General features: G+C 39.0%; 1 protein-coding gene across 1 annotated transcript; it reads right to left on the reverse strand.

Annotated features, from left to right (window-relative positions):
• Positions 1 to 4352: 4352 nt before the first annotated feature.
• LOC136675701 (uncharacterized) lies at positions 4353 to 12702 on the reverse strand. Its single transcript, XM_066652408.1, has 7 exons — positions 12336 to 12702; positions 10949 to 11093; positions 10188 to 10301; positions 9963 to 10107; positions 9180 to 9325; positions 7758 to 7897; positions 4353 to 7361 (listed from the first exon to the last, which is right to left on the reverse strand). The coding sequence occupies exons 1-7, from the start codon at positions 12433 to 12435 to the stop codon at positions 7243 to 7245; spliced, it is 909 nt and encodes a 302-aa protein (XP_066508505.1). The 5' UTR covers positions 12436 to 12702; the 3' UTR covers positions 4353 to 7242.

The raw sequence follows: 12702 nt of genomic DNA on the forward strand, positions 1-12702 counted from the left end.
ATTCCCATTTAAAAAATGAAATGGTCCTGGTGCCTGAGTGATACATTATATATGTCCAAAACAGTGTAGACATCTGATTACAAGCGAATTAACCCATTTTATGATGCACTCCTGAACAGCGATGTTCAGTAGTGTACATGAATACCGTATACAACATTCATTAAAAAAAAAAACATGACGTGAAATGGGATGTTCATGAGCAGCTGAATGTAAGTTTAAGATCACCATGCTCAATGCCAAGTATGGGCTATAACTGTATAACCCCCCACCACCACCACCACAACTTTATATCAAAGACAATTAAAGTAGAAGCATTGCATGATAGTTTCCCCAAATGTTTCATCAACATGCGGTCTACTCTGAAGAACCATTGCACATCTCACAAAACTTTGTGTTTGATAAGCATTCTGTGGGGAAATGTAAATACTGACCCAAAAAAAAAAAGGAAGTGCTGGAGCGGATTACAAAAGCCAAAATTCTGTCATGCTGATGAAGGAAGGAAACCACTTCAAGACAGTGTCATGTCCAAGAGTCAAAAACAGAAATCAAGCTGAATCAACATGAAGCTGAGCTTGCTGTGTTTAACGGGGACAGATTGCATTAGCTTTGTGTCCAAGGCTGAAATCTGAAGCAGCACTCAGCCCTCTTAAAGCAGCATTTATAAAATGGATCCTCAGTGCTAGCATGCTAAGGAGCCTATTCCTGAACCGCTTAAGTGTCAGAGGAACTGCCCATACTGCAATTTCACACATAGTAAGTGTGTAAACTCATTGTGCAGTGTTAAAAAGCACCAGACAAGACACACTGACCAACATAACCCACACAGCGCATAGGAATACTAACACCAGCAGTAAGTCCGAATATTTTAATTAGCACCTAGCTAACATCTACTGCTTAAAGCACTTTAGTCAGTAAAATTAAAATTCCTAACACTGTCAATATAACAGTGTAGCAATCTCTATTACAGCATTATTTTCTAATGAAAGGGAAGAGCAAAGTTTGTGTGAAATGTGTCTATTGTCTTTTCACCAGCACTTTTTCACTTTTTATTTTGAATTTATTGGAAGCCTAAAGACAGTACTTTGCAAACATTAGAGGCCGCCACATATATATTTCTAGTTTATTTTCTGTTAAATATGTCTTTAGATTTTTACATTTTGAATACTTTGTATTTGGACAGGGAATTAATACAGAAAATTAAACAGGATTTTTTCTGTCTCTATTAGTCAACGTATGGAACATATGCTGTAGAAAGTACTTTAAAATCCCGTTCGAAAATCATTATGGGCTTTTGGCCTTTTCAGAAAATAGGACCTGAGGAAATCCTCCATTTTATTGTTGATTTCTGCAGCTCTGATGCTCAGTAGCAAGAATATCTATTCAGCAACTCTGAGGAAATGGCAGGAAAGTGTCATATTAGATAAAGAGTGAACGGTTTGACAACTCAACGTCCATCCAACACACAGCTATTCACCAATCTTCTCTGGCAAATGTAATCTCAAAGTGTGGCAGTCAGTAGACACTACGACACTGATCGCTCTCCTTTTTATGAAGTGGCAGCCAGAAATATTGGAGGTCTTAGAAAATTGCAATATTATAATCTGACATTCAGTAATTTATAAGTACTGTCTAATACATACAGTGCAATATTTACATTTCCATACCATGTAACATATATTGTGTATTGCTTCCTGTTAAAATGTCCTTTAAGTATAAGTTATTAATTTTTCAGGAGATATTCCTAAGAAGGAATATGAATGAGTGGAAAGGATAAAAAAGGGACCTAGCAGAAGACGTTTTTGTTGTTTTTGCAGGTTTCAATATCTGCAGGATTTCATCATTCTGGAGAGTCTTGGTGGTTCTTATTCCTTTGTTTGATGGTCATCATCAGAATACACAAAACTGAGTCTTGATCGGTTTTCTCGTTCCAGTCAAGGTGTGAAGAAATGGCAGACGATGATGAAGCTTTTTATGGTACGTTATAGATGCTACATCAACTTACATTAATTTAGAAATCCATGAAATATTAAAAACCCTTTCAGAATCCACGTTTGAAACGTAAGCAAAGTGATTAAGGCTGGTTTAATGTGAAGATCGTAGGCTCTGATTTCTTTACAGTGGTGTTGATAGGAGCCAGATCCACCAACATTTGTTTAACTTTGGGGCTGTTTTTGTTTGACCACACCTTGCAAGTATCCATCATGACTGTACTTTTTTAAAAAAGTAGTTAAGGTTTTATGTCCAAACATGATCACATAACAAATGTAATGCATTATTTCAGTCATCAAGCAGTGTGTTTTGTTATAGGTTACCGTGAGGTCAACTTTAGAGGCATAAAAGACTTCAGACGTGTGGTTTCTGTTACCAACACGCAAGCAAGGTTTCTCTGGAACTGAGCAGTTGATATCAAACCTCACTGTATGACTGTAAACGTTTTAACTGTGATTATGCAATTTAAAAAAAAATCGAAGAAACTCCTCTTTACTGGTCCAGCGATGGTTATTTTTGTGTGTGTGAGGCTTATATTATGCAAAACACAATCTAATCATAATAAAAATATGTTTTTCTATTTCTCTTCTGACTTGCAGATGATGTCCTCCGATGGTGGCGCATCTTCCTCTTCATCGTCTGGCTTTTGGACATCGGCCTCATATTCACCATCACACATTTGGAAATAGCTTTAATTAGAAGAATTAAGAAATTCAGAATGAGAATGGCTCAAATGAATGTGCAGCAGAGTAATAACAACGTTTAAAACTCACTGGAGTGAATCGGGGCAGATTCAATATAAAACAATCTGAGAAAGTTTAAAAGAAATAGAGTTATTGGAGTTACAAGCCCTGCAAGACTTGGTTGACCAGCATAACTCTCTTTATCATCAAGTCCACGTCTTTCCATCCATCCTTCCACAGTTACGGAGTCTGAAAGGAGGTGCAGTTATCGAGGAACTATTACTTTGCTTCATGTTACATTTATTTACATATTCATCATTTAATATTCACCAATAAAATGCAATAAAGCGGCTTTGCTTAAAAATATTTCACCTTAATATTGACTGAAGATCTGTGATTTTAAAAACCAGATAAAAAAGCAATAAGACCTTTTGGATGACAAGGAACAACGTGTCCTTTTATACAAAGGGTAACTCAACAAATAATGAGGTGCTTCATTAGGTAACCTGGAGTTTCCCGGGTGCCAACTTGTGGCTGAAAACAAGTTTAAATATTAGTAGTAGCTTTCAAAAGACACTGGCATCTAATCATGTCATGACCATATCATTAGAATATTCCCAGAATTAGATAAAAAGTGGTTTCAGTTCCTGTCATCATTCTTACAGTAACCAAAGAAAAAATAAAGTCATGAGCAGATGTGCTCTGATGAAATGAGAGGTTTTAAAACACCTGAAAACTAACCAAAGAAACGAAAACATGGCACTGTTTCTACTGCTCAGTTCTTTAGACTTTAACAAGTAACAGCTACTGATCATTTGAAGGGAATTTAACTGTTGTTTTCAAAGTCCAATACAGAGAGGCGCCTTCTTAATGTCTCTCTCTACAAATGTCTCTCTTCCTGACAATAACTCTTGTGTTTTCTCTTGTAGAGCTCGTATAGATGTGAGGGCTTTAGCAGGCAACACAGAAATAATGAGTAATCTGATTCATTTATTCCTGGAAATAACTCAGTGCAGTTTGAGAGAATTTAATGTTATTTTTATAGGTATACACCATTTGTAAAATCGATACCGAATAAAATTGGAAAGCTGTCGAAGTCTGAGGTTCCTGTGCCCGAAGCCAAGCATGGGCCAGACGGGTTTTAAGCCAAAGAAAAAAAAGTATGTCTTGGCTATACTTTGGGAAAGGAGAAAAGTTGTGTAAATGTGACTTTAAACGTGACCCCAGAATTTATGAGCCAAAGCACGCAGAGCAGAGCCACATTCCTGAGGGTTACGGCAGACATGACAAGGCAGCTCACGTAACCTCCGCTTTAGAGTAAAAGAGGGCACTGATCAAAGAGTGCATTCTGAAAACAGGGTGATTTGATGGTAACAGAGCGTCAAGATTAGACTGAGGTGAATTTCCTGACACTCGTTTTGTAGCAAGAAAAACCGCTTTTCAACAAGTTTGTCTCCGTCTCTGTTCAGTGATTTCATGCGATATGCAAAAGTGCCACAATAAAGGCTCCTACACAAACAACAAACCTGACATTTAGTCTGCAGGAAGCTCACGCTATCGTGCTCATGTGGTCTCTCTCTATCTGTCTTCCTGTGTGTGTGGATGTGTAATAATAAAAAAAATATATATATAATTTGTTGTATTGTTTTAATGTTACTTTATTCAAAGCTTGTAAAATCATTAGTTTCAAGAACACAAAAAAAACATTGGTTATATTTAAAATACATGCTTAAGTTTATATAGAGGCTACCTCCTGTATGTTACACTCACTGTAAACTCATAGATTTAATACTGTAGTGTATCACTATAAAATATGAGAGAAATATCAAGTGTTATCAATTTACATTCATTCATTAATAAAAAAAAACCCAAACAAAAAAAATGTATAAAAAACACAAGAGTAAAAAATATTATTATTTAAATTTCCCTTTTTAATTTTTTTTTACATTTTACATTTATTACATTTTAGATTGCATTATTATTAAATGTAGTACTACAGCATGGTACCAGTGGTGTAGAAGTCTAATAGTAGAAATACATTTATGGAAATTATGGAGGGTGTTACCCAGCCTTAGACATTTATGCATTAATAGTGTTATCTATTTTAACTGGGAAGTCATCTCATAACTCAGAGGGTCCCGTGGAGGAATTTTGGACCAGACATGTCAGCTCTGGACTATCTGTGTATCACAGGACATGATAGCAGTGATATTTTTAAAAATTCCTTTCATATTTGTCATTGAGAAAACCAGCTGCATTCCTAATATGAGCATTTTCTGAACAATATCAGAATTCTGTGTCATTTCCATAAATAAATAATTTGTTAAAATCACTTTTATTCAACGTTTAATTCCATGTGTTATTAACGTTTTTGTGTAAATGTGATTTTAGTTGCATTTCCATTGAACTAAATCTATACATACGCTCCGTTATAGTACTTCATAAACTAAAAAGGGAGTGAGCTTTGACTCCTAGCATCAACATAACTGCCTGTAGTTTTTCATCTGTCTGACACTGGAGGAATTCCTGCCAACTCCTCTTCACATAGCTGTTTCTGCTACGCAACACGGGTGCAGATTTAAAGAGGAATTTCTCATCTGAATAGGTCCCATCTGTAAGTCTGGACTCTCGCTAGGCCACTGTAAGCATCCAGATTGCCTCTTTATAAGTAAGGATTAAATCTTTCACTTTACAGTATTTCATTCATTCATTCATTGTCTGTGACCCTTATCCAGCTCAGGGTCACGGTTGGTCCAGAGCCTACCTGGAATCATTGGAACACACCCTGGAGGGGGCGCCAGTCCTTCAAAGGGCAACACAGACACACACACACCCACACACACCTAAGGACATTTTTGAGTCACCAATCCACCTACTAACGTGTGTTTTTGGACTGTGGGAGGAAACCCACACAGACACAGGGAGAACACACCGCACTCCTCACAGACAGTCACCCGGAGGAAACCCACGCAGACACAGGGAGAACACATCACACTCCTCACAGACAGTCACCCGGAGGAAACCCATGCAGACACAGAGAGAACACACCACACTCCTCACAGACAGTCACCCGGAAGAAACCCACGCAGACACAGAGAGAACACACCACACTCCTCACAGACAGTCACCCGGAAGAAACCCACGCAGACACAGAGAGAACACATCACACTCCTCACAGACAGTCACCCGGAAGAAACCCACGCAGACACAGAGAGAACACATCACACTCCTCACAGACAGTCACCCGGAGCAGGACTCGAACCCACAACCTCCAGGCCCCTGGAGCTGTGTGACTGCGACACTACCTGCATACACCGACCCATGACTTCTAAGCAGAAGGATGTATATATTTGCACTCATATGAATGATACCACATTACTGATATATCTGTGATGCTTGTGCAAAGTAAGCATTGCAGTTGACGCTAAAACAAGGCTTGTCTGGTCTTACTATACTATTGAATAAAGCATGAAATACTCATTGTTATTATTGTTTTTGTAGAATAATTCAGCCAACAAACAGTTCTCGGCTGGTTCAACCCTTTTTACTGAAATATTCTGAGAGCTGACCATATTTATTTGTCCAACTGTGCTGATTCCACTAGGGAAATGCCTCTAATTCATGTTTAATTGCTCCACAAATAAATAACCTGGGTAGAGAACATGAGTTTCTTGATTTCTCCGAGCGTGTTTCTGATCGCCACAGTAAGCAACAAAACCGAGGGAATAAATTCAGTGTGGGAAAAGGAGAAAAAAATGCAGAAAATCAGACTGAAGAGAAAAAAAAAACATGTTCTCATGACAGGAATAGTCTTGACAGATTATCAACATTGTATAGGATTGGCTGTTACACATATACAAGCAATCAGTCTTGTGTGGCCACATCTCATTTCAGGGATTTCCCAGTGGCACTCACTAAACTGTCAAGGGCTTTGGCTAAGTGGCCGAAAACGGTGGTTTTCAAAGCGACCGAAAACACTTAGCAGCACGCCACTGTACAAAATCCAGATTCATGTTGGATGCACACTAGGGCTCTGACATCGGGCTTCATTTATTTAATTTCAGTCACAACATGCATCAAGTAGTTGATTTTTCTGGTTATATATCTCCAGATAAATGCTAAAGAAAACACATTTCTAAAACAAACGTTTGCATATGCTTCAGACACCGGCTTCTAAGTGAACTCATGTAAGTGTGGATTTCTTTGAAACCTGAAAACTAGTCGATTAAAAGGCATAGGATATAGAGATTTGTCTAACGCTATTAACACTTTGTGTGTAGCTGTCTTTTCCCTTCACTCTTTAGAACTAATACATTCTATTTGATGGATGTTATGACTAGATAATGAAGGCGTGGTCTCAGTGTTCAGTTTTGTGAAAACAGACAAGATTAATATAAATGGCAGACATTCTTGATCATCTTTTATCTAAATCTTCAGGGGGAAAACACTACTTCATAAGGTTCTGTCATGTGTTGCTTTAATTTTGTCAGTGACACAGTAGCTGTATTTTATGTTTGTAGTGATGCGGAACCTGTGTTTTATGTTTAAAGTGATGTAAGCTGATCTGCTGCTACTTGTCCATGGTGTTTACAGGGGCCCTGTCCAGGAACAGAGGCTGAGTTCGCTGTCTCCACATCATGAGTAACAATCGAACCATGAACAAAACACAGGCCAATGCCAGGAGGACAGCTGTGAATAAAAAAACACAGAAATTAGTAAAAGATCTGAATGGGTGAAGTATACATTTTTTTTTAATATGTTGAAATTCTGTGGTTCCCAAACCTACGCAAACAACTTTACTGCTGCAGACCGTATGATTCATTATCAGACTGAAACTGTTTATTTGTTTCTCTAAATTTAAAGCTTAGTATTTAATCCATAGATGTGCAGAGCTGTTACACTCAAGTTTAACTTACTTTTACTGATGTAACATAATGATGTGTGTTCAACTCTTTATGCTTCTAATGTGGAGACATTATATTGTATTTTTCAGCGCATAAAACTGTCCTTTACAGACCTCGTGACTGACCAAGCCTCAAAGATAAAGACAAAACTATCTACAACCTGTGTTTCACTCTTCCTCACCTGTAAAGACTGCATTCCTGCCAGGAGCTGCTGCATCATAGTGTCGGCTCAAGCTCCCCACGAGAGCGTAGATGATGACCACGTAGATGGTGAGAATGTAGCGTACATGCTTCTCCAGCACAAAGTTTTCAACCGCAAACCTGTACACAGGAATGTAATCAACGTAAATGAGCAATCAAGATGTATGACAGAAATTATGTGATACATTTACATTTATTTCTATAAACTGCAGCGCACATGAGATAAGGAATTTAATTGCTCTATAGTGCCTGGATGAACCAGTTTATATTCCATGGATCGGGTCTCCCACACAGGGAGCAGCCATGTTTAAAGCAGTACAGAATCTGACACATACAGGCCACTAGATGTCATGTTCTGGTAGAATGGCTGCTTCATAATTTTAGAACAAGAAGAAGAAAAAGAAAGATTGATTTCTCCTTTAAAGGCTAAACACCAGCTCTATGAAAGTGTCAAACAAATAAATACAGTGGAATTTGAGTTCCTAACTTGTGTTTATTGATAGTTATTTCTTACTAATTCAAGGAATAAGGTTTAAAAGACCCCCCCCCCCCCAAACGGTGTTGGGAAACTCTAATAGGCGTCTTGCCTGTGACGTAGATGGTGGACAACAACTCTAGAAGTTGCACTTAATTTAAAGCAAAATGACGAAAAGGTGTGTTGTTTTTGGCTGCAATCATTCAATGTACAGTGGGACATCTGTGAACAAATGGCCCAAAGATCCCAAAATATCCAGAAAATGGACTAAACTTGTCAACTTTAAACGGGCACTTTGGAAAGGACCATCTGCTCACTCCGTTATCTGTAGCTCATTTCACTGGCGCTTTTCCAACAATATGGGCATGTAAGGACACCAACGAAAGGTGTTCAAGAGCCTCTGTAACATGGAGGTAAACAGGGTGAGGACACTCACTTCGCCTGTTTTAGTTGGTGTTAGTTAACGTTAGCTTGACTCGCTAAACTCGGTGTCTCAGATTATACTCGGCTACGTAGCTGCATTACGGAGGTTTATAGTGTCGGATGAATTCGAGTTCGACTTCGATCACATTTACAAGAATAACGGTACCTCTACATTTGAGTTTAGCTTATTGCTAGGCTATTGTCATGAATAATGTTGGTTATTTAGCTAGATACTGTCATAACAGTCAGTCATAACGGTGTTTTACCGCGGCGTTGTTCAGCTGTTGTCCACCAGTGACGTCACGGTCGCGTTCGAGAATTTCCGTAGCGAGCTCGGGTTTTTCCGTCAATTTAATAAAATTGTCAGTTTTAAAGCAAATTAAGCTGCTATTTTCATTTTAATTCATACTTATATCTGTCAGTAACTACAATAATGTGAAATATTTATGGAGGTCCATTAAGTGGTGCTTAGCCTTAAAAAAAAAAAAAACGAGAGCCACCAACCACACAATCACTTCCAGAAGCAGAAGGCTCAGAGAGGTGGTGGCAGCATTTGTTAGTGACACTGATGAGATGTTCAGCACGACGGCGAAGTTCAGGAGTGTGGCTATTGTTGTCCATGTGGCATAGGCAGCAATGCCATTCTGAACCTGAAACACACACATGTGCATCATTGGTTATCATATATTAAATATCCAGATGTTTTTACACACCTCTTCTAAGGGATTAGAAGTGATTTCCCTATTTAAGAGTGAAAAGACACAAGCATTTAACTGTGCTCCCTCATCAAAAAAATGAGACTCTGGAGCAGCAGCAAATGAGCCATTGGAGTCAATGTTAGTGATATACACTAATCTCTACACTAATACTCTAATACAGTGACATACACTCTTCCAACACTGGGCTGTGTAGCAGTGGAACTGTTCTCTGTGGAGTGATGAAGCCTCATCCAATCACATTTGAGATTAAGTGATGTTAGTGATCCAGAACTAATCACGCAACATCAGCACTTGGCCTCACTGATGTTTATGCAGCTGAATGCAATGAGAGCCTCACAGCGATGTTATAATATCTAGAAAAGTGGAGGATTTCCCTGCAGCATAGAGACAGTGTAGAATACAAAGTTGCCTGGCCACCACTAAAGCTTATATCATCTGCTCGAACACTGAAGCCAAAAATGAAGCTCATCAAACATTGGCATGAGTCGAAGCAAATAAAACAGAAGCCATTTGTCATTTCTAACACGTTTGCGTTTACACGAGCAGGAAGTGGGTGGCTGTAACACACCAGCACACGGATGCACCACAGGTCAGCGGGGTGGTTCTGTTTGAGCCAGAGTCCATAATCTCTCAGGCCAACACAGGAGAAGAAAATCATGAGGTAGTTAGTGAAGGCAATCAGAGCAAGCACTATTAGTGCTGGGACCATTAGCCTGCAGAAGAAAGAGAGAATATTACAAATAATAACAAAAAAGTGTATGGAGCTCACAACGTAACGTGGACTGAAACTTACTCTCGGTCCCACAGGACAAGCCAAGTGCTGTTCAGAACCATGTTAATCACCCAGAAGATGAAAAACCCATATGGAAGAACTGAGGGACTACAGTACATCCATCCAGTTGAAGTCCTGTAAAGAACATCACATAATTATTCACACTCGACTGACAAATATTTATTCAAGTAAAAAGACAAAAGTATTTTTTTACTTGGCTCTGTTTTCAAGAAGCACCAGGAATTTAAAATATATTGATGACTTTGAGCTTAGGCCTTTGCCAAACACATGTTGACCGACTAAAGCCCCAGCCCAACTCTGGCTGCTGGCTGATGGATGGTTAAATCGAAGAACAAGTAATCCTCCAGGTGCAGGACACATAACTACTGACTGGAGACAATATCGAATTCATCATTCGTTTGTTATGTAAAGAAACAATCACCAGTAAAATTGAAACCAGAACTGGACATTTTCAACAGGCAAACAGACCTCAATCACTGGCAAATATGTGGCTATTACATGAAATATGACTTTTTTTACCCTCAAAAATGAACAAACACTGTTTATGAAACTGGTTGTTTGTAAACAGCAACTCACCAGGTGCAGAAATAAAAAACCTTCATAGGCTAATATATATAGAGAGAGTACAGAAACTGATACCTCCAGGCCAATGGGTGTCAGTGTAATGGCTGCTTCATAATGAGAAGGGTCACTAGAAAACTGGCAGATTACTCCTTTAAGCTGCACTTTTTTTGTATAAACACATTTGTATTTGTAAGTACCGTCTACAGAGCCAGGTGAGAATATAAACGTTCATGAGGAGAAGCCAAGTGTAGAGGAATCCCCAAATAGAGAAGGTCCATCCAGCAGGGGTGATCTCTGTCTCATACAGTGCTGATACGTTGCCAGTACTGTGCAAAAACAGACCTAAAAACCACACAACAGTTAACAACAGACATTAAGACCATAGTCACACAACAGAGCTTTCTGATTTCTTTAGATCTGTTCTGCAGTCTGCTAAATTATGACGTGAAATGAAAGAAAATTTGCAAATGAAACAATTGTTACATCCAACCACAGCTTTCTGACAGACACTGAAACAACTTTTATGAAACTAATGACTCATAAGATCAAAGGAGACTGTGTCTCTCAAAAGAAAAGAACTAGTGCTCCCTAGTGGCCCAACTGCATAGTCATTGGTTCTTTTAATCAGACCCTAGAGTGTGATTGGTGGTGATGCCTCAACGTGGGAGACCAAAGATGCATTGGGAATTGCTACCTATTACAGGAGTATTGCACAAATGTATTGTGTGTAATATAGCATGTTTTTTTCTAGTGCTGTTTACAAACTCATTGATAGACCTGACTGTACAATGCACTATAAAAGACAAGATAATTTAATATTGCGGTGAATTACATTTATGTGTATTGTGAATCTGTTTATGCAACAGAAAGAATATCCAGAAATTTAATGTAGTGTGTGAAAAGTCTTATTGGTTGTTCCAGGATTGCTCCCTTGTCTGATTGAACTGTTATTGCTATCATTCATTCATCCTCTGTAACCGCTTATCCAGTTCAGGGTCGCGGGGGGTCCAGAGCCTACCTGGAATCATTGGGCGCAAAGTGGGAATACACCCTGGAGGGGGCGCCAGTCCTTCACAGGGCAACACACACACACACACATTCACTCACACCTACGGACACTTTTGAGTCGCCAATCCACCTACCAATGTGTGTTTTTGGACCGTGGGAGGAAACCCACACGGACACGGTGAGAACACACCAACCCCTCACAGACAGTCACCCGGAGGAAACCCACGGAGACACAGGGAGAACACACCACACTTCTCACAGACAGTCACCGCCCTATTTTTATTATTATTATATTCTTTATTTAAATATATTATTCTATTATTTTTGTGCAGAAGCTTTAGTTTTAACTGCCATATTCTGTACTATATAAAGAAGCAGAGTTTAAAAAGAAGCTGTGGCTGGCTTTAAATTCCTCCGAGTTTTGACCCCACTCCACTTTAGGCACTTACTGACACTTCAATAATGGAAGTCGTGGATTAGATACTGTGCGTACAAGACTTTAAACACGGAGCGCACAATAACACAAGTCCACACTACACCGTGGATACAGACAAACCCGCGTCTTCTGAGCCTTACCTTTACCAGCGCCAGCCAGAGCATTGACGGCCAAAGTCACGATATAAACCAGCACAGACAGAGCAATGGCTACAATACGACCGACGTTATGGTCTCCCATATCTCAGATAACTAAATTTCGCTGAACTGTATAGTCTTTTATACACATAAACCCAACAGTTACTCTAGTGCTACAGCCCCGAGATCTTTTTCAAAACTTGTGAGTCTCGCAGCTGTACTCGAAATTCTGAATAAAATAAATCGCTCAGCCGAAGTTTTAATCCCTCCGCTGTGTTATATTCTTTAGAAATATACATACACCTCTGTTTAACCCCTTTTTCCCTATTACCTTCCTCTCATAATTTAATATACGTCGACTCCCTCCACG

Source organism: Hoplias malabaricus, chromosome X1 (genome assembly GCF_029633855.1).
Source record: "Hoplias malabaricus isolate fHopMal1 chromosome X1, fHopMal1.hap1, whole genome shotgun sequence".
Taxonomy (NCBI): domain Eukaryota; kingdom Metazoa; phylum Chordata; class Actinopteri; order Characiformes; family Erythrinidae; genus Hoplias; species Hoplias malabaricus.

Coding starts and splice junctions, on each gene's coding strand:
- LOC136675701 (XM_066652408.1), bottom strand. CDS start 12,435: ATGGGAGACCATAACGTCGGTCGTATTGTAGCCATTGCTCTGTCTGTG. Junction 10,302..10,948: donor CTCACCTGGCTCTGTAGACG/GTACTTACAAAT, acceptor TGTTCTTTACAG/GACTTCAACTGGATGGATGT. Junction 9,326..9,962: donor TGTGGTGCATCCGTGTGCTG/GTGTGTTACAGC, acceptor TGTGTGTTTCAG/GTTCAGAATGGCATTGCTGC.